Source organism: Ranitomeya imitator, chromosome 1, assembly GCF_032444005.1.
Source record: "Ranitomeya imitator isolate aRanImi1 chromosome 1, aRanImi1.pri, whole genome shotgun sequence".
In the NCBI taxonomy this organism is placed as follows: domain Eukaryota; kingdom Metazoa; phylum Chordata; class Amphibia; order Anura; family Dendrobatidae; genus Ranitomeya; species Ranitomeya imitator.
Window position 1 is genome coordinate 739,595,979 of NC_091282.1, and position 23,235 is coordinate 739,619,213.

The window sequence follows — 23,235 nt, forward strand, 5'->3', positions numbered from 1 at the left end:
AAGAAAGTCACAAAGGGAGATTCTAATGTCTCCTACTCGTGGAAAAGAACATGGGAGCAGCCAATCTGTCCAAATTCTGCCTCAAATGGAGCAGTTATCCTCTTCTGCTTTTCAGCTGGACCCTAACACATTAATGCCTGCCTCTTCTATGTAAATGGAAAATCCTCAGCGCTTCCTCGCTCATTGCTTTCTGTCTGCCCTCCCGTTTCTTTCCCCTTCGCTTCTGTCTTTTTTTTCCCCCAGCTTTTTATAGTTCTTTTGTTACCTTTTCTTTTTTCTTCCTGTTTTTCATTTCCTTGTAATTTTCTTTGTTCTTGTATCTTCTTTTACTCTTAACTATAGGTCTCACTGTATTAAGTATTGTTTCCAGTTATTACTTTTTTATTTATTATTTTATAAATTCTTAAACCTCTTTAGACCTCAGACATATTTCTGTAATTTTTTTTTACACTTTTTTCCGCTTTTTTTTCAACAGCGGTATTTTTTTTCTTTACGGTGTTTACCTTATAGGTTGAACCTTCTAAACTTAGTGCAAGCTCATTAATGCCATTTTATTTGACTGAACTTTACAGTGGGGTTATAGCAAATATGCTTATTTTAAAATATATATATATATTTATATTTTATAGTAAAAAATAAGTGAATACATTTTATACATTTTTTTTACTTTATTTTTTAGTTTCCATAGGTGATTACCTGTAGCAGGCCACTGACTGCCATGTCATAGTATAAGCACCTTGGGATCATGTCTGGGGAGGTGGGGATCAGTCCACTATACAGAAAGCTGCGCTTTTGAGCCAGCCCCATACACCCACACTCACTCCATTATGTAATACATCATAGAGGAAAGAAGGGGTTAAATAAATCACTCAGTAAAATGCTCGTTTTAAAATTAGGATAATAAGGTTATTCGGTCACAAATTTTCAACATAAGTATACCAGCCTGATTAGGTCCACCCCCCATTTAATGCTTCTTTTATTGGTAAATCTGGACAGATCTTTAAAGATTTTTTGCAAGATATCAAGCCATTACTTCTACACTAGAGCCCTAGTTAGGGGCCTAAACTATAAGCTAGACTGGAGAGCTTCTACAAAAAAAAAAAAATGTTTTTCTAGCTTTGGAGGACCTGACATGTTCAGACGTTACACAAACAGCCTATTGGATTCTAGTAGAAATGTGTAATGCTTTGTTTCCCCTGCGGGGGAGCAGCAGGAAAACTTGTAGGTAGCCTCTCAGATGAAAACTTATCAATAGAGTGCTCTGTGATCAGCTTATTATTTGAACTGAATCAATCCTTTACAATTACTTTGTGTTGTAGGTATTCCGGGATCAATATGAAGGATTGCAGAGTGATCTGGCTCAGGTGGCTCAACAAGCTGAAGATGTAAAGCAGGTCTCATCTACAAACGGAGTCACCAGGGTCCAGGAGGCGATGGACATGCATCGCAGCAAAATGAGAGGATTCTTAGAAAGAATGGATTATCTGTCGCAAGTTATAGAGGAGCCTCCTGTAATTGAGAAAAGCAAGGAGAAGAAAATTAATAAAGGATCAAAGAAGAAGTTAAAGCCTCAGCAGTCATTAGAAACTCCACTGCAAATTACAATGAAGGCTGAAGAAGACTATTTAGTGAAGGCTACAATGTCATCTGATACACATCACACTGAGCAAACTACAGTACAACCTGTGGCGGCTGCGTCACTGCAGCATACAGAAGAACCTTCAGTGCATACAGCACATGTTGTAGTACAGTCTCCAGTAGAGAGTTCAGAACATTTTACAAATGAACTTATGTTACAGTCTTCAGAAAAATCCTCAGTACAATCTAATCAGGAGCCTCCAGAGACATCAGCAGTGCATGTATACAGAGACGAGGCTTTCGTTCAGCCTACATTGGGAACTTTGGCACAGCCAATAGAGACCCCTTCAGTACAGCCTGCTGTAGAACAATCAACACTACAATATGCACTGCAGCTTACAACAGAAACGTCAACTCAACCAACTACAGAACCTTTAAGGCTTCCTGCAGCTGAAACGTCAGAGCTACTCGATATGGAGTTGTCATTGAAAACTGTTCGTATAATGACAGAACAAACAATTCTGAAACCAGCTTTGCAGCCTAACATAGAACCAGCCGTAAAGCTAGTAATAGAACCCTCTAAGCAGTCTACAGAAGAGCCACCAGTGCGATCTACAGAAGAGCCACCAGTGCGGTCTACAGAAGAGCCACCAGTGCGGTCTACAGAAGAGCCACCAGTGCGGTCTACAGAAGAAGCACCAGTTCTGTCTATAGAGTTGCCTCCTATAATTGAGAAAATAAAGACAAAAACTAAAAAAGTGCCAAAGAAGAAGTCATTGAAGTCTACAGAAGAAGCCCCAGTGAAGACATTAATAAAACCACAAGTGCAGTCTACAGTGGAACTATCAGCGAAGCCTAAAGCATTGCCAGCACTGCAGCCTATAGTAAAGTCATCTATGCTGTCCAGAGAAGAACCAACTATGCAGTCTACACTAGAACCACCAATGAAGCCTACAAAAAAAACATCTATGCAGGCTAAAATAGAGTGGTCATTGCATTCTATAGAAGACTCAACAGTGCATCCAACAGAAGAACATCCAGTGCAGCCTACAATAGTATCATCTATGTGGTCTACAGAAGAACCATCTATGCAGTCTATTAAGGAACCATCAGTTTGGCATACAGTAGAATCTTCTGTGAAGTCCACAGTAGAAACAACAATGCAGCCAACAGATGAAGTACCAGTAAAGCCTACAGAAGAGCCACCTATGCAGCCTACGGATTACCCATCTGTGCATCCTACAGAAGAGCAATCTATGCAGGAACCATCTATGCAACTGACAGAAAAGCCATCTATGCAGTCTATAGAGGAACCATCTGTGCATATCTCAGTAATACTTAGAATGAGGCATACAGTAGAACCATCTGTGCATACTACAGCAGAATCATTTGTGCAATCCACAGTAGAACCAATGATGCAGGCAACAGATGAAGCACCAGTGCAGCCCACAGTACAGTCATCAGTTCAGACGACAGTAGAACCATCAGTTCAGCCAACAGCAGAGCTATCAGTTCAGCCAACTGTAGATGTTCAACCGATAGAAGAGCCATCAGTTCAGCCGACAGAGGAACCATCAGCTCAGCCGACAGAGGAACCATCAGCTCAGCCGACAGAGGAACCATCAGCTCAGCCGACAGAGGAACCATCAGCTCAGCCGACAGAGGAACCATCAGCTCAGTCGACAGAGGAACCATCAGCTCAGTCGACAGAAGAACCATTAGCTCAGTCGACAGAGAAACCATCAGCTCAGCCGACAGTGGAACCATCAGTTCAGCCGACAGAGGAACCATCAGCTCAACCGACAGAAGAACCATCAACTCAGCCGACAGTAGAGCCATCAGTTCAGCCAAGAGAAATGGAGCCTACCATAGAACCATCCATAAAGCTAATAATAGAACCATCTAAGCAGTCTACAGCAGTATCAATAGTGCGGTCTACAGAAGAGCCACCAGTGCGACCTACAGAAAAGCCACCAGTTCGGTCTACAGAAGAAGCACCAGTGCTGTCTATAGAGTTTCCTCCTATAATTGAGAAAGGAAAGAAGAAGAAAATTAAAAAAGAGCCAAAGAAGAAGCTGCAGCCTCAGCGGTCATTAGAAACTTCACTTCAAACTACAATGAAGGCTGAAGTAGACTATTTAGTGAAGGCAACAATGTCATCTCTAACAGAGCACACTGAGAAAACTACAGGCCAACCTGTAGCGGGTGCGTCACTGCAGCAAACAGAGGAACCTTCAGAGCATACAGGACATGTGGTAGTACAGTCTCCAGTAGAGAGTTCAGAACATTTTACAAAGGAACTTGTGTCACAGTCTTCAAAAAAATCCTCAGTACAATCTGCTCTGGAGCCTGCAGAGACATCCGCAGTGCATGCATACAGAGAGGAGACTTTAGTTCAGCCTACATTGGAAACTTTGGCACACCTAACGAAGAGACCTTCAGTACAGCCTGCTGTAGAACAATCAACACTAGAACAAGCACTGCAGCTTACAATTGAAACGTCAACTCAACCAAGTATGGAACCTTTAAAGCTTCCTGAAGCTGAAACATCAGAGCTACCTAATATGGAGTTGTCAATGCAAACTGTTCATATAATGACAGAACAAACAATTCTGAAACCAGCAATGCAGCCTACCATAGAACCATCTGTGCAGCTAACAATAGAACTATCTAAGCAATCTGTATCAGTTTCACCAGTGCAGACTACAGAAGAGTCACCAATGCAGTCTACAGAAGAGCCACCAGTGCGGTCTACAGAAGAGCCACCAGTGCGGTCTACAGAAGAGCCACCAGTGCGATCTACAGAAGAGCCACCAGTGCGGTCTACAGAAGAGCCACCAGTGCGGTCTACAGAAGAGCCACCAGTGCGGTCTACAGAAGAGCCACCAGTGCGGTCTATAGAGTTGCCTCCTAAAATTGAGAAAATAAAGACGAAAACTAAAAAAATGCCAAAGAAGAAGTCATTGCAGTATTCAGAAGAAGCCCCAGTGAAGACATTAATAAAACCACAAGTGCAGTCTACAGTGGAACTATCAGTGAAGCCTAAATCATTGCCAGCACTGCATCCCATAGTAAAGCCATCAATGCTGTCCAGAGAAGAACCATCTGTGCAGTCTACGCTAGAACCACCAATGAAGCCTACAAAAAAAACAGCTGTGCAGGCTAAAATAGAACTGTCATTGCTACCTATAGAAGACCCAACAGTGCATCTAACAGAAGAACATCCAGGGCAACCTACAATAGTACCATCTATGTGGTCTACAGAAGAACCATCTATGCAGTCTGTTAAGGAACCATCAGTCTGGCATACAGTAGAATCCTCTGTGCTGTCCACAGTAGAATCAACGATGCAGCCAACAGATGAAGTACCAGTAACGCCTACAGAAGACCCAACTATGCAGCCTACAGATGACCCATCTGTGCAGCCCACAGAAGAGCCATCTATGCAATCTATGGAGGATCCATCTCTGTATCCGCCAGAAAAGCCATCTATGCTGTCTATAGAGGAACCATCTGTGCATACCTCAGTAGTATTATCAATGTGGCATACAATAGAACCATCTGTGCAAACTACAGCAGAATCATTTGTGCAGTCCACAGTAGAACCAACGATGAAGGCGACTGTACCAGTGCACCCCACAGTACAGTCATCAGTTCAGACGACAGCAGAGCCATCAGTTCAGCCAACAGTAGATGTTCAACCGACAGTAGAGCCATCCGTTCAGCCGACAGTGAAACCATCAGTTCAGCCGACAGTGGAACCATCAGTTCAGCCGACAGAGAAACCATCAGTTCAGCTGACAGAGGAACCATCAGTTCATCCGACGGTAGAACCATCAGTTCAGCTGACAGTAGAACCATCAGTTCAGCCAACAGAGGAACTATCAGTTCAGCGGACAGTGGAACCATCAGTTCAGCCGACAGAGGAACCATCAGCTCAGCCGACAGCAATGCAGCCTACCATAGAGCCATGCGTAAAGCTAATAATAGAACCATCTAAGCAGTATACAGCAGCATCACCAGTGTGGTCTACAGAAGAGCCACCAGTGCAGTCTACAGAAGAAGCATCAGTGCTGTCTGTAGAGTTGCCTCCTATAATTGAGAATAGAAAGAACAAGAAAACTAAAAAAGAGCCAAAGAAGAAGTCGCAGCCTCAGCGGTCATTAAAAACTTCACTGCAAACTACAATGAAATCTGAAGAAGACTATTTAGTGAAGGCTACAATGTCATCTCTAACACAGCACACTGAGCAAATTACAGTGCAACCTGTGGCGGGTGCGTCACTGCAGCATACAGAAGAAACTTCAGTAAATGCAGCAAATATTTTAGAACAGTCTCCAGTAGAAAGTTCAGAACATTTGACAAAGAAACTTGTATTACAGTCTTCAGAAAAATCCTCAGTACAATCCCCTCTGGAGCTCCCAGAGACATCAGCAGTGCATGCATACAGAGAGGAGGCTTTAGTTCAGCCTACATTGGAAACTTTGGCACAACCAACAAAGAGACCTTCAGTACAGCCTGCAGTAGAACAATCAACACTAGAACATGCACTGCAGCTTACAATTGAAACGTCAACTCAACCAACTACGGAACCTTTAAAGCTTCCTGAAGCTGAAACATCAGAGCTACCCAATATGGAGTTGTCAGTGCAAACTGTTCATATAATGACAGAACAAACAATTCTGAAACCAGCAATGCAGCCTACCATAGAACCATCTGTGCAGTTAACAATAGAACTATCTAAGCAGTCTACATCAGTTTCACCAGTGCAGACTACAGAAGAAGTACCAGTGCATCCTATAATTGAGAAAATTAAGACAAAAACTAAAAAACTTCCAAAGAAGAAGTCATTGCAGTATTTAGAAGAAGCCCCAGTGAAGACATTAATAAAACCACAAGTGCAGTCTACAGTGGAACTATCAGTGAAGCCTAAATCATTGCCTGCACTGCATCCTATAGTAAAGCCATCTATGCTTTCAAGAGAAGAACCATCTGTGCAGTCTACACTAGAACCGCTAATGAAGCCTACAAACAAAACATCTATGCAGGCTAAAATAGAGCTGTCATTGCAACCTATAGGAGACCCAACAGTGCATCCAACAGAAGAACATCCAGTGCAACCTACAATAGTATCATCTATGTGGTCTACAGAAGAACCATCAGTGCAGTCTATTAAGGAACCATCAGTGCGGCATACAGTAGAATCATCTGTACAGTCCACAGTAGAATCTATGATGCAGCCAACACATGAAGAACCAGTAAAGCCTACAGAAGAGCCAACTAGGCAGCCTACGGATGACCCATCTGTGAAGCCTACAGAAGAGCTATCTATGGAGTCTATGCAGGAACCATTTCTGCAACCGACAGAAAAGCAATCTATTCTGTCTATGGCAGAACCATCTATGCAGTCTATAGAGATACCATCTGTGCATACCTCAGTAATTCTATCAATGTGGCATACAGTAGAACCATCTGTGCAAACCACAGCAGAATCATTTGTGCAGTCCATATTAGAATCAACGATGCAGGCGACAGATGAAGCACCAGTGCCGCCCACAGGACAGTCATCACTTCAGATGACAGTAGTATCATCAGTTCAGCCAACAGCAGAGCGATCAGTTCAGCCGACCGTAGATGTTCAATCAACAGTAGATCCATCAGTTCAGCCGACTGTAGAACCATCAGTTCAGCCGACTGTAGAACTATTAGTTCAGCCGGCTGAGGAACCATCAGTTCAGCCGACAGAGGAACCATCAGTTCAGCTGACAGAGGAGCCGGCAGCAGAGCCATCTGTTCAGCTGACAGAGGAACCATCAGTTCAGCCGACAGTAGAACCATTAGTTCAGCCGACAGAGGAACCATCAGTTCAATCAACAGTAGAACCATCAGTTCAGCCGACACTAGAACCATCAGTTCAGCCGAAAGTAGAACCATCAGTTCAGCTGACAGAGGAACTATCAGTTCAGCCGACAGAGGAACCATCAGTTCAACCAACATTAGAACCATCAGTTCAGCTGACCATAGAACCATCAGTTCAGCCAACAGTAGAACCATCAGTTCAGCCGACAGTAGAGTCTTCAGTTCAGTCGACAGTAGAACCATCTGTGCAGTCTATAGCAAAATCTTTAATGAAGACTACAAAGGGAGATTTATTTCAGTCCATGATGGAACCAACAAAGCAAACAGTGGAATTATCAAGGTCTTCTGATGCCATGCCTACAGTGGGCACATCATATCAATCTGTTGTAACATTTTCAGTGCAACTTAAACAGGAAACTTCTGTTCAGTCTGAGGTTTCAAAAATAAAGGAAAGCACAATGGGCATATCTACACATTCTACATTACCACTACTAGAAACATCTTCTGTTCAACCTTCTTCTTCAGTATCTTCATCGTTACCTCCTACAGTAGAACCTTTAGTGCCAAACACCACGGACACGTGTGTGTTGATGACAGTGGAGCCGATCATAAAGCCGTCAATAATGGATTCAGTAGAGGATGCAGCTAGAAATGCCGTCAGAGATTCCGTACAGCTCGCTATAGATTCAGTACAAGATCTGGAAGCTGTACAGCAACCTGTATTGGAAATTTCAGAGCAATCTATGGCTCGACTTCGGCTGCAGCCTACAGACACTTCCAAAGATCAGTCTGCACTGAAACTTACCGACACTGTGAATGCAAAGGAGAAGAAAACTTCAAAAATCAAGAAGAAAAAGGTAAGACAAGGCTGAACTGGCTTTTTGTATTGATTTTTATAAATAATGAATATCCATATTTTCCAATTTGCTGTTATTTGTGCCATTTTCTTCTAAAATTGGACTTGTGATTTGCTGGAAATATGTAACAGTGTAAATGCTGCTGTTCTCCTGAATCCGGCGATGTTTTTTTTAGTTCCTGCTTCTCTCCTTTCCTGAGATATGGCCTCCTCTTCACAGTATGTAAGTCTAGTCATGTTATCCAAGTGGGTGTGATCATAAAACCTTGTTTGAAACGTGTTCCTGAGGACCACACCCAGTTGTAAAATATTTATATGCGGAAACGAGGAGGCCATTTCTCATAAACAGATTTGCGCAGGAACAAAAGAAAGACAACGACGGATTCAGGAGACCAGCGGCATTTACGCCAGGTAGTCATTTACTTATTTATGGCAAGTGACAGGTTCTGCAATGTGTCCTACAATCACAATGTATCATCTAGCCACAGTTTCTGATCACTCGGGGTTCCCTGATCCTGATAACTGGAGCGCTGTCATTTTATTCACACAGAGGACTTTAAAATTTAATACCTATCCTGATGATTATGGGACAACCCTTAAAAAGGACTTGATCAACCTAGGCCTAGCCAATCTTATAAATCAGCATGATGGAGCAGCGGTTTTTGCACCAGAGCTGCAGTTCTTCTCTGTTGATGTTTCCATTCTTCCAGTTGAGGGCAAATCCAAACTCTAAATAGTTTCTAGAGGAAGCTTAGAATACATAATGGCCACTGGTCCTTAAAAACAGGCACAGATGTCTTTAAAGGGGTTTCTCATCAAGACAACTCCATTTTGAAATCTAGTTAACCTTGTAATCATGCTTTCGCTTAAAGGGACTTGAGATGTGTTTTTAGGATTGACAGTTCACACCGGTGACCCGCACTGTACTCTCTCCGATGCTCAAAGCAGAGGCATTTTTGCTTTTGCACAAGAGCATTTGTACACGTCAGAACCGCACTTACAAGCTCTGTAAAGTGCTGCTCTCCTTGTCTAAGAGACCGACCAACTCTGATAGTCTGCAGCGGTGGCCAGTAACATAGGCAATGAGTAATAAACCATAACATTTTTACCCATTTAAGAAGATAAAATAGCAATATCTATCATCTATCGCCTTAGTGGCAGTTCATGTATTGGAGGCTCCTATATATGAATGTTATTGGGAAATTCACCCCATCACCACTGTGATAATCAACCCAGTCCTTTAATTATCCATGTGATTGATTGTGATCCATGCGGTTATGGCAGTTCATCATTTTATACATTTTTCTTAACATTCATTTGCCATATTTTTCCCCTAAAGTTAAATGCGGGTTCAGCAGAAAAACAAAAAGTGGAAAGAAAATCGTTAAAAGAACCAACATCGAAGCAAAAGCCCGACACAAAGAGTCATAGTGCGAAGGTAAAGATTAGTAATGACGTGCAGAGGCGTCACTTGTGGCCCCCTGATTCCAAATCTATTGCCGGGCCCCCTATATTATACAGATTTCTTATGTGTCATGTCAGGCACAAGGGACCAGGTGAGTCTGCAAACGCTGCCTCCCCCATAGTAACTCTCAGGGATATACAGTGCCGTGCGAAAGTATTTGGCCGCCTGGAACTTTTCAACCTTTTCCCACATATCATGCTTCAAACCTAAAGATACCAAATGTAAATTTATGGTGAATAATCAACAACAAGGGGAACACAATTGTGAAGTTGAACGAAATGTATTGGTTATTTTAAATTTTTCTGGAAATTCAAAAACTGAAAAGTGGGGCGTGCAATATTATTCGGCCCCTTTACTTCCAGTGCAGCATAGTCACTCCAGAAGTGCATTATGAATCTCTGAATGATCCAATGTTCTCCTAAATGCCTAATGATGATAAATATAATCCACCGGTGTGTAATCAAGTCTCCGTATAAATGCACCTGCTCTGTGATAGTCTCAGGGTTCTGTTTGAAGCACAGAGATCAAGGAACACAACAGTCAAGTCCGTGATACTGTTGTGGAGAAGTTTAAGCTGGATTTGGATACAAAATGATTTCCAAAACTTTAAACATCCCAAGGAGCACTGTGCAAGTGATCATATTGAAATGGAAGGAGTATCATACCTCTGCAAATCTACCAAGACCCGGCCGTCCCTCTAAACTTTCATCTCAAACAAGGAGAAGACTGATTAGAGATGCAGCCAGGAGGCCCATGATCACTCTGGATGAGCTGCAGAGATCTACAGCTGAGGTGGGACAGTCTGTCCATAGGACAACAATCAGTCGTACACTGTACAAATCTGGCCTTTACGGAAGAGTGGCAAGAAGAAAGCCATTTCTCAAAGATATCCATAAAAAGTGTTGTTTAAAGTTTGCAACAAGCCACCTGGGAGACACACCAAACATGTGGAAGAAGGTGCTCTGGTCAGATGAAACCAAAATCGAACTTTTTGGCAACAATGCCAAACGATATGTTTGGCGTAACGGTAACTTAGCTCATCACCCTGAACACACCATCCCCACTGTCAAACATGGTGGTGACAGCATCATGGTTTGGGCCTGCTTTTCTTCAGCAGGGACAGGGAAGATGGATAATAAAGTTGATGGGAAGATGGATGGAGCCAAATACAGGGCCATTCTTGAAGAAAACCTGTTGGAGTCTGCAAAAGACCTGAGACTGGGACAGAGATTTGTCTTCCAACAAGACAATGATCCCAAACATAAAGCAAAATCTACAATGGAATGGTTCACAAATAAACATATCCAGGTGTTAGAATGGCCAAGTCAAAGTCCAGACCTCAATCCAATCGAAAGAGCTGAAAACTGCTATTCACAAACGATCTCCATCAAACCTCACTGAGCTCGAGCTGTTTGCCAAGGAAGAATGGGCAAGAATTTCAGTCTCTCGATGTACAAAACTGATAGAGACATTCCCCAAGCGACTTGCAGCTGTAATCGCAGCAAAAGGTGGCGCAACAAAAGTATTAAGTTAAAGGGGCCGAATAATATTGCACGCCCCAATTTTCAGTTTTTGAATTTCCACAAAAATTTAAAATAACCAATAAATTTTGTTCAACTTCACAATTGTGTTCCACTTGTTGTTGATTCTTCACTAAAAATTAACATTTGGTATCTTCATGTTTGAAGCATGATATGTGGGAAAAGGTTGAAAAGTTCCAGGGAGGCGAATACTTTCGCAAGGCACTGTGTATATATATATATATATATATATATATATATATATATATATATATATATATATATATATATATATATATACAGTGGGGCAAAAAAGTATTTAGTCAGTCAGCAATAGTGCAAGTTCCACCACTTAAAAAGATGAGAGGCGTCTGTAATTTACATCATAGGTAGACCTCAACTATGGGAGACAAACTGAGAAAAAAAAATCCAGAAAATCACATTGTCTGTTTTTTTATCATTTTTTTTGCATTTTATGGTGGAAAATAAGTATTTGGTCAGAAACAAACAATCAAGATTTCTGGCTCTCACAGACCTGTAACTTCTTCTTTAAGAGTCTCCTCTTTCCTCCACTCATTACCTGTAGTAATGGCACCTGTTTAAACTTGTTATCAGTATAAAAAGACACCTGTGCACACCCTCAAACAGTCTGACTCCAAACTCCACTATGGTGAAGACCAAAGAGCTGTCAAAGGACACCAGAAACAAAATTGTAGCCCTGCACCAGGCTGGGAAGACTGAATCTGCAATAGCCAACCAGCTTGGAGTGAAGAAATCAACAGTGGGAGCAATAATTAGAAAATGGAAGACATACAAGACCACTGATAATCTCCCTCGATCTGGGGCTCCACGCAAAATCCCACCCCGTGGGGTCAGAATGATCACAAGAACGGTGAGCAAAAATCCCAGAACCACGCGGGGGACCTAGTGAATGAACTGCAGAGAGCTGGGACCAATGTAACAAGGCCTACCATAAGTAACACACTACGCCACCATGGACTCAGATCCTGCAGTGCCAGACGTGTCCCACTGCTTAAGCCAGTACATGTCCGGGCCCGTCTGAAGTGTGCTAGAGAGCATTTGGATGATCCAGAGGAGTTTTGGGAGAATGTCCTATGGTCTGATGAAACCAAACTGGAACTGTTTGGTAGAAACACAACTTGTCGTGTTTGGAGGAAAAAGAATACTGAGTTGCATCCATCAAACACCATACCTACTGTAAAGCATGGTGGTGGAAACATCATGCTTTGGGGCTGTTTCTCTGCAAAGGGGCCAGGACGACTGATCCGGGTACATGAAAGAATGAATGGGGCCATGTATCGTGAAATTTTGAGTGCAAACCTCCTTCCATCAGCAAGGGCATTGAAGATGAAACGTGGCTGGGTCTTTCAACATGACAATGATCCAAAGCACACCACCAGGGCAACGAAGGAGTGGCTTCGTAAGAAGCATTTCAAGGTCCTGGAGTGGCCTAGCCAGTCTCCAGATCTCAACCCTATAGAAAACCTTTGGAGGGAGTTGAAAGTCCGTGTTGCCAAGCGAAAAGCCAAAAACATCACTGCTCTAGAGGAGATCTGCATGGAGGAATGGGCCAACATACCAACAACAGTGTGTGGCAACCTTGTGAAGACTTACAGAAAACGTTTGACCTCTGTCATTCCCAACAAAGGATATAGTACAAAGTATTGAGATGAAATTTTGTTTCTGACCAAATACTTATTTTCCACCATAATATGCAAATAAAATGTTAAAAAAACAGACAATGTGATTTTCTGGATTTTTTTTTCTCAGTTTGTCTCCCATAGTTGAGGTCTACCTATGATGTAAATTACAGACGCCTCTCATCTTTTTAAGTGGTGGAACTTGCACTATTGCTGACTGACTAAATACTTTTTTGCCCCACTGTATATATATATATATATATATATATATATATATATATTAGTGCAATAGTCACATTACAGTCTATCAGCAGGAGCAAGAATCTGGAAATGGTCTGGTTTTATGTGTTTGTTGTAATTGCTGGGTTATTCCATGATATATAGGATTATGTGGCAGCTGCCATAAATGTGGATTTTTTTATGCCGCTGTTACTTGCTCTAATATAACCTCACAGTAAATACGGATGCACTATGCAACTTGACCACCAGGTGGCAGCAAATATACAGTCTGTGTTTTTGATTTTTTTTTCACTCCTTTGTATTGTATGATATACATTGTCCTTGCTCCACAAATAACATCAGCAATAAGTGATGTGCACAGTGTGAGGGGAAACTGCATGGCGTACACACAGCCATATTCACTGGTGATGCGATGTGCAGAAGAAAAAGCCTTGGTGAGTTTATAGGCTCAGTCAGACGGCCGTATAAATAGGACCAAGATCAGAACGCAGTGCTTGGACTGGCCGGCGGCTCTCCCCACCCGATTATGACAGCTTCATGTATTTCGGGTAGGGAGAGCCATCTAACCAGACGATGCATGAAGCAGAGATTGTGCGTGCGCACCTTTCCAGATGGGGCTGCCGTGCCCTGTTGATAACTAACAATTTTGGGAAAACTTCCTTTAGTGACTATTGCGTTGACATATCCTCATTATGACCCATCAAACGGTTTGTTTTGCACACTCTTGCTCCATGCAAACCTCATGGGGTTACAAAAATAGGCAAGTGAGAGCGCTTGGATATTTTGTATTTAGCAGGAACGTGCATGCACCACCACACTCCAAGTAAAACCTGGTCCTGCTGGGGAGGACCCCTTATTTGTGATTATTGGGGGTAGCAGAATTTAGCATCAGCTATCCTGGGGTGCTCATATCAGCATGTCAGGCACAATAACTAATGGTGGATCCAGTGGGATCAAATCATCTATTTTGGAAAAGGAAGTAAAAAAAGTTTTGCTACAAGTCCTGCAAATATACCAAGGGAATCCAGCGTTGCGCCAAAATCACTATACATTGGGATAAGGACCGGCACACTTTTATTCATTATTCTGTTGCCTTTTGTGTTGGTTTTCTCTGCACCCGGGTATCAGGTTTCTGGCTTTTCTGCAGCCGAGGGACATGATGTGATTGCACTCACACGGCTTGTTACAGGTTTAATCCAGGACAGTTAGATGGTGAGCCGTGACCTGGTGTAACACCGGTTGCTCCGTGCATTGTGCACTGCGCCAGCTGCATACCATGTGTATCTTTCTTTACTTTTTTTCATAGTTTTTTTAACATAATAATCTGTATCTCAACCACTGTCTGGGCTTCATAATTGTGTAAAGATGGCAGGAATGGTGTTATACTGCTGCCAATGGAGCGAGCTCTGAACACGGAGTTAGACTTGGATGCCGGCTGTATACTGTGGTCAGCACCCGCGCTGTATGTGAGTATGCTCCATTCTTAAGCCCTCTCCTCACATACAGTGGCCACATCTTTCATACATGTAGGTACAGTGGATATCGTCAGTGGAAATCTGGCCACTCTAGGCAGCATTTGCCCATGTTTGCTGGATGCGTACGCTGATCCTGTATCATCTGTCGTGGGAATGTCGAGAAACCCCCATAGGGTGGCAAGTACTGCCAAAATCTGCTGATTTAGCCAACTTTTTATTCTCCCAGAAATGTTTTACGGTGGACCGCTCACCTCTTCCCATATAGAATACATACACGCTCGGCTGAACCGAGCGTGCATATGTATAAGGGAATTGGGGGAGTTGCTGTTGAATTAATGAGCATTAATTACGACAGTCTAAGGCCGGTTTCACACGTCAGTGGCTCCGATACGTGAGGTGACAGTTTCCTCACGTACCGGAGACACTGACTCACGTAGACACATTGAAATCAATGTGTCTCTGCACATGTGAGCGTGTTTTCACGGACCGTGTGTCCGTTTGGAAAACACGGAGACATGTCAGTGTTCGTGGGAGCGCACGTATTGCACGGACCCATTAAAGTCAATGGGTCCGTGTAAAACACGTACCGCACACGGATGATGTCCATGTGCAGTCCGTGTGCCATGCAGGAGACGGCGCTACAGTAAGCGCTGTCACCCCAGTGTGGTGCTGAAGCCGCCATTCATTTCTTCTCTCCAGCAGCGTTCGCTGGAGAGAAGATATGAAAAATCTTCTTTTTTTTTTTTTTGTGGTGTTTAAAAAAAATATCCCTGTCCCCAACTCCCTCCCACCCCCGACCCCCCCCCCCGCTGTTAATAAAATACTTACCCGGCTCCCTCGCTGCTTCTTGTTCTCGCCGCAGCTTCTCCTGTATGAGCGGTCACGTGGTGCCGCCCATTACAGTGATGAATATGCGGCTCCACTGATACTTGACTCTGATACCTGACTTTCACATATCAAAGTCAAATATCATAAATACTCTGTCTGATCCCTGATTCTGATCCCTGAGTCTGATCCCTGAGTCTGATCCCTGAGTCTGATCCCTGAGTCTGATCCCTGAGTCTGATGCCTGAGTCTGATGCCTGACTCTGATGCTTGAGTCTGATACCTGACTTTGATACCTGACTCTGATACTTGAGTCTGATACCTGACTTTCATATCTAACTCTGATACTTGAGTCTGATACCTGACTCTCATACTTGAGTCTGATACCTGACTTTGATACCTGACTCTGATACCTGACTTTGATACTCGAGGCTGATACCTGACTTTGATACCTGACTCTGATACCTGACTCTGATACCTGAAACATTCACAAACATCAGAATCAGGTTATTTAGATTTCCTCCATACAGTATGTGAATAGTTCATCTCATAAAATTAGTACCTGGTATCACTTGAGCTTGTGGTGCAATGGTAAGGCTGACGGCTGTAGTCTCTAGACTTAGGCTGCTTTCACACATCAAGTTTTTGCCGTCAGGCACAAACCGGCGAGTTTTGAAAAAACGGATCCGTTTTTTCCGCTGGATCGTTTTTTCTGCCGGATCCGTTTTTTTTTTATTACGCCAGATCCGTTTTTTTCCGCAAGATCCGTTTTTTTCTGCCGGATCTGTTTTTTTCTGCCGGATCCGTTTTTTTCTGCCGGATCCGTTTTCCACCGGATCCGGTTTTTTTACGCCAGATCCGTTTTTTTTCTGCCAGATCCGGTTGTTTCTGCCGAATCCGTTTTTTCTGCCTGATCCTTTTTTTTTCTGCCGGATCCGTTTTTTTCCCGCAGGATCCGTTTTTTTTCTGCCAGATCCGGTTTTTCTGCCGGATCTGTTTTTTTCCGCAGGATCCATTTTTTTCCTCAGGATCCGGCAGAAAAAAGCGGATCCGGCGGAAAAAAAACGGATCTGGCGGGAAAAAAACGGAGACGGCAGAAAAAAAACAGATCCGGCGGAAAAAACTGGTCCGGCGGAAAAATACGGATCAGGCGGAATAAAGGGATCCAGAAGAAAAAAAACGGGTCCGGCGGAAAAAAACGGATCCGGCGGGAAAAAACGGATCTAGCAGAAAAAAACTGACCCGGCAGAAAAAAATCGATCCGGCGGAAAAAAACGGATACGTCAAAACTCGCCAGATTGTGCCTGACAGCAAAAACCTGATGTGTGAAAGCAGCCGAAGTCTAGAGACTACAGCCGTACGCCTTACCATTGCACCACAAGCTCAAGTGATACCAGGTACTAATTTTATGAGATGAACCATTCACATACTGTATGGAGGAAATCTAAATAACCTGATTCTGATGTTTGTGAATGTTTCATGTATCAGAGTCAGGCATCGGACTCAGGCATCGGACTCAGGCATCGGACTCAGGCATCGGACTCAGGCATCAGAATAAGGTATCAGACAGAGTATTTATGATGTTTGACTTTGATATGTGAAAGTCAGGTATCAGAGTCAAGTATCAGAATGAGGTATCAGACAGAGTATTTCTGATGTTTGACTTTGATATGTGACCATGTCCTAAAATGAACACAGTACACTATGAATTTTATTACAATGGCAGGTGAGGGCCTCCGAAGTTGCCACCAAATGGGGTTCAGTCTCGTGATAACGCCTGTGCCCATCGGAGGATCCTCGAATCCAGGGATCGACAAACTTCAGCTGTGAAGCTACAACTCTTATTCCACCCTAGCATACGATTGTAGTTAGTTGTAGCTTCCTGGCAGCCGGCGGGACTAAGGTTGCTGATCTCCAGTCTGCCAGTTTGATCTTGACCCACGGGGCTCTTAATTGCCTTCCATATAAAGTGCTGTCTCCGTTCTGTGCCGTAGACATGAAGTGAAGAAAGTTACTTTCTGAGTTGCTGAAAGTTTCCTCATTAATACTGTTTAATCCTCCTGACAGAGCGCAGCCGGCGAGAGTATTCACCAGGAGCATTATGTAGATGTGATAGACAGCTCCGGAGACGCCGCCGAGAGAAAATCTTTACAGGAAGCAAAAGCGGGACAGCGAGAGGCCAGTGGTCAACCGCAGACACTTCTTCAGGACGGTAATTCCTCCAGGAGGCAAGTACAGGTCACACTGTCGAGTAATCTGTGTATTAGAAATACTAAATGCCCAGCATGGAAAATCTGCATAAAGAGTTCTTTTGAAAGTTTCCTGGGTGAATCACAGACCCATTATCGAAATAATGAAACTGTCTCATTGTGACATTCTACAACTGAAGATAACCACCGAAACAATTTTCCTTCGTGAAAGATTGAGGGTTTTTTTTTTTGGATGATTGGGGCTAAAAGAGGAAGTAGCTCTCAGATATTACATTGGCTCGCGTTTAACGCTTTCAGATCATGATGATGTCGGGCAGAATTTATTGTACAGGTGATGCTAAGATGGGTGAAATGATAATTATGGACCGTACATGTATATATACATGTATGTATATGTGTATATTTATTCTAAATAGACTAAAGTATTGAGACACCTTCACATTACACCTTCTTGGAATTTTTATCACGTCTTATTCTAAATGCATAGACATTAATGTGACGCAGTACAAAATGAAAAAGCGCAGCAGAATTAGGGGAGGCCAGGGATTTTTGCAAAGTGTATAACATAATTTCTTTGAGCACGTGACAGGTCTTGCTTAAAATTCCATCATCTAGTTATATATCTTGTAAAAATCTCTGACCTCTGCTGATTCTAGTGCTTTTTTCCCGTTTTGCGTTGTGTTGCTCCATTGCTGAGATATTATTATTATTATAGCGCCATTTATTCCATGGCGCTTTACATGTGAGGAGGGGTATACATAATAAAAACAGGTACAATAATCTTGAACAATACAAGTCACAACTGGTACAGGAGGAGAGAGGACCCTGCCCGCGAGGGCTCACAATCTACAATGGATGGGTGAGGATACAGTAGGTAAGGATAGAGCTGGTCGTGCAGTGGTTTGGTCGATCGGTGATTACTGCAGGTTGTAGGCTTGTCGGAAGAGGTGGGTCTTCAGGTTCTTTTTTAAGGTTTCGATGGTAGGTGAGAGTCTGATATGTTGTGCTAGAGAGTTCCAGAGTAGGGGAGATGCGCGAGAGGAATCTTGTATGCGATTGTGGGAAGAGGAGATAAGAGGGGAGTAGAGAAGGAGATCTTGTGAGGATCGGAGGTTGCGTGCAGGAAAGTACCGGGAGACGAGGTCACAGATGTATGGAGGAGACAGGTTGTGGATGGCTTTGTATGTCATGGTTAGGCTTTTGTACTGGAGTCTCTGGGTAATGGGGAGCCAATGAAGGGATTGACAGAGGGGAGAGGCCGGGGAATAGCGGGAGACAGGTCGATTAGTCGGGCAGCAGAGTTTAGAATAGATTGGAGGGGTGCGAGAGTGTTTGAGGGGAGGCCACAGAGCAGGAGGTTACAGTAGTCGAGGCGGGAGATAATGAGGGCATGGACTAGGGCTTTTGCAGATTCTTGGTTTAGTAATGTACCGATCCGTGAAATATTTTTGAGTTGAAGGCGGCAGGAAGTGGAAAGGGCTTGAATATGCGGTTTGAAGGAGAGATCAGTGTCAAGGATTACCCCGAGACAGCAAGCTTGTGGGACTGGGGAGAGTGGGCAGCCATTTACTGTAATGGATAGGTTCGTTGGGGGAGTCGCGTGAGATGGGGGAAAGACAATGAATTCTGTTTTGTCCATGTCAAGTTTTAGAAATCTAGCGGAGAAGAAGGATGAAATAGTGGATAGACATTGAGGGATTCTGGTTAGTAGGGTGGTGAGATCTGGTCCAGAGATGTAGATCTGTGTGTCATCAGCATAGAGATGAGACTGAAAACCGTCAGATTCTATGAGCTGTCCCAGGCCAAAAGTGTAAATGGAGAAGAGCAGGGGCCCTAGAAATGAACCTTGCGGGACTCCGACAGATAGGGGGCGAGGTGAGGAGGTGGTGTGTCAATGGGAGACGCTGAATGTTCGATCAGTTAGGTATGACGAGATCCAGGATAGGGCCAAGTCTGTGATGCCAAGGGATGAGAGGGTCTGTAGTAATAGGGAATGGTCCACTGTGTCAAAGGCAGAGGACAGGTCCAGGAGGAGGAGAAGAGAGTAGTGTTGCTTGCTGTTGGTGGTTAATAGGTCATTGGTGACCTTAGTTAGGGCAGCTTCAGTGCAGTGGTGTGACCGGAAGCCTGATTGTAAGTGGTCGAAAAGGGAGCAGGAAGATAGATGGGAGGACAGTTCAAGATGGACGTATGGTTCCAGTAGTTTTGAGGCATAGGGGAGAAGTGATATAGGGCGATAGCTAGATACAGAGGATAGGTCAAGAGAGGGCTTTTTGAGGATAGGTGTGATTGTGGCATGTTTAAAGCTTGAGGGGAAAACACCAGTTGTTAGTGATAGGTTGAAGAGATGGGTTAGAGTTGGGATGAAGACTGTGGCGAGGTTTGTGATGAAGTGGGAAGGGATCGGGTCAAGTGCACAGGTGGTGAGATACGATCTTGAGAGTAGAGTGGAGAGTCGATCTTCTGTAATAGTGGAGAAGTTGGTTTTGGAGGTGGAGGGCTGGGTAGTTGGGAGGAAGGGCTCTGGGGGTTGTCGACTAAAACTGTCTCTGATGTTCTCAATCTTATGCTTGAAAAATGAGGCAAAGTCTTCAGCAGAAATGAGTGCGGAGGGAGGAGGTGCTGGGGGACAGAGGAGAGAGTTGAAGGTGTTGAATAACTGTTTACGGTTGTGAGACAGGGAGGATATGAGAGATGAGAAGTAGGTTTGTTTAGCTGTGGCGAGTGTGGTCTTGAAAGTAGTGAGGGACTTTTTGAATGCGATGAAGTGCTCGTTGGAGTGGGATCTTTTCCATCTCCGCTCTGCAGCCCTGGAAGCTTGCCTCAGTTCTTTGGTCAGGCTGGTGTGCCAGGGCTGTCTGTTGATTTTGTGAGCTTTGGTATGTGTGAGAGGGGCAAGAGATTCCAAAGCTGCAGCTATGGTGTTATATAGAGCGGCAGCGGCATCCGCATTGTGTAGGGAACTTATGTCTGTGAGAGGGAGAAGGGATTCAGAGAGTGAATTTAGATCAAGGTGTTTAAGATTTCTGCGAGGGTGTGCAAGTTTGTGGGGTGGGGATTGTAGACAAGGAGTGGAAAGGGAAGAGAATGTGAGTAGAATGTGATCAGAAAGAGGAAGAGGTGAGTTAGAGAGGTTAGATAGGGAGCAGAGGCGGGTGAAGATGAGGTCCAATGTGTGACCATCTTTGTGAGTGGCTGCAGAAGACCATTGAGTGAGGACGAAGGAGGAAGTGAGAGATAGAAGTTTAGTGGCAGCTGAGAGGGAAGTGTCAATGGGGATGTTGAAGTCGGCCATGATGATAGTGGGGATGTCCGCAGAAAGGAAATGAAGTAGCCAGGTGGTAAGTGGTCAAAGAAGGTGGTGGCTGGCCCTGGGGGCGGTAAATGACAGCCAATTGAAGGTTGGTGGGGGCATAGATGCGCACAGAGTGCACCTCAAAGGAAGGGAGGGTAACAGAGGGTGGCAGTGGGATTGGGATGAAGGAGCAGTTATCTGACAGGAGAAAACCAACTCCTCCGCCATGCTTGCTGCTGGGGCAGGGTGTGTGAGAAAGGTGGAAGCCACCATATGAAAGTGCAGCAGGAGAGGCTGTGTCAGAAGGGGTTAGCCAGGTTTCGGTGATGGCGAGGAAGGAAAGTTTGGTAGTAACAAAAAGATCGTGGATGTAGGAAAACTTGTTGCAGACAGAGCAAGCTTTTCACAGAGCTCCTGTTAGTGGGACTGGGGAAGTGGGGGCTGGGTGAATGGGTATAAGGTTAGAGAGGTTACGGAAATTTGTGATAGAGCATGTATGGGAGGTAGAACTGACTGTGGGGATGTGGTGAGGAGGACCAGGATTTGGAGAGATATCACCAGCAGTGAGAAGGAGCAGAGAAAGTGTTAGCAGGAGCAGGAGAGGGCATGAGGTGGCTGTCTGTGCTTGGAGACAGAGGATTGTATGTTAAGGAACAGTTCTGAGGAGGAGGTGAGATGGATGGGGAGGATTGAAGAGGAGATGAACAGTTCTTTACTAGGAGTAGGGATTAGGGGAGTTTGCAGGAAGTGAATAATTATAGGGGTGAAAGTGAAAACAAACAGAAACATTGTTTACAGTGACTGTGTCCAGTTACCTTCAGTTCCCTTCTGGTTCAATTCTGGTTTTAATTCTAAATTAGTCTTCACACTTCTAGGACACACTTATAGGAATCACACAGCAGACTAAACTCATTGCAGACTTGTACTATGCAATATATGTACAACTAAGTGCATACAGGTGTGAAGCAGAGAGGAGTGGTCTCTTCTCATCTTGGTCAGAGAATTAAGGGTGGACCAGATGCATACAATCACATTTGTTACTTTTGGAGAGCAGTATGTGAAATCTCTGTCTGCAGACCAACTTGGCATTTCTTCAAAATTCTTTTTGGGATGTGACCTTTCACCCCTCCTCACCAGACAATGCCAATCATCGCTCACGAGTTGAGACTTCTGTAGATCAGCCACTGAGCTGTAATCTGCAATGTCTGGGAATGAGGACTCTGAAGAAACACCCAGTTATATAACAAGCAGAGATTTCACATACTGCGCTCCAAAAGCAATAAATGTGAATATCTCTGCAATGTAGTGACGCAGCGCAAAACAAAAAAAAGCGTCAGAATCAGGGGAACTCGGGGAAGATATTTAACTCCTTTTATTTCTAGCAAGTGACATGTCCTCTTTAATCACTATAATAAACTTTGGTGTTTTTATTCCTATGAGCTGAAACAGTTTTTCTAAAAACTTGCTTTTATGCCCTTGACAGCTCCACACTTCTCCACTCCCAAAATGCCATAGCCTTCATATTCCCGATTCAGTCTGTCAAATCATGGATAATTTACCCACTCTCTTTATCCAGACCACCAGAAACCTCCAGAAACGCCATGGCTGTTAGCGACAATGATTCCTTTCTGATAACCACAGAGGAGAAAAGGGATGAAACGCTCCCAGACGACGGGGAAAAGCTTATCATTATAAATAAGGTTAAGGTAAGAATTCTGCTTGTGCCATCATTAAATCGATTGTCTGTGTATGCCAATGTCTGTGCCAGTCTATAATTAGCGGGAGTTATATGTTTAAAGCTGACCTTTACTTTCTATTTGGCTTCTTACATTTTTTCTTTTTTTCTGTCTAATATTGTGGTAAAAATCTTCAGGTTCCTAAAACGCGTTACTTCTAAATGCAAGGAGATGTTTGGATTTGTCACATATACAAACTAATCCACGGATTTTCATGGCGCAAATGATTGATTATTGGCTTGCTCTATATTAGTATTTAATTGTTGCATTGCACTTTATTTTTGCTTTTAGTGTCACAAACCAATTTGAGCTCATCCAAAAGTAAATTCTGAAATGTGAGCAATGTTGATAGTTTTGGCAAGGCCCATAGAGGAAATGTGGCTGCATAGTGATCAGTTTGTAGCGCCGCATTGATCTCTTTTTGGCATGTCAATATAATAAGGCAAACATAACCACTTTGTAAGCCGTCAGGACTCCTTTCCTGGCAGTGTCCGTCTTTTTTTGGTGGGCACAAA

At 43.6% G+C, this 23,235-nt stretch overlaps 1 protein-coding gene across 4 annotated transcripts in view; it reads left to right on the forward strand.

Annotated features, from left to right (window-relative positions):
* The window catches only part of SYNE2 (spectrin repeat containing nuclear envelope protein 2), a 395,759-nt gene that overhangs the window by 182,071 nt on the left and 190,453 nt on the right, over positions 1–23,235 (forward strand). For 3 of the 4 annotated variants that reach the window (XM_069733882.1, XM_069733900.1, XM_069733891.1), the window contains exons 42-45: positions 1,320–8,294; positions 9,633–9,731; positions 17,547–17,707; positions 22,561–22,690. In XM_069733882.1, coding sequence (XP_069589983.1) covers positions 1,320–8,294; positions 9,633–9,731; positions 17,547–17,707; positions 22,561–22,690 — 7,365 coding nt within the window. The remainder of the gene's footprint in view (positions 1–1,319; positions 8,295–9,632; positions 9,732–17,546; positions 17,708–22,560; positions 22,691–23,235) is intronic. The other variant, XM_069733908.1, reaches the window with a different exon arrangement.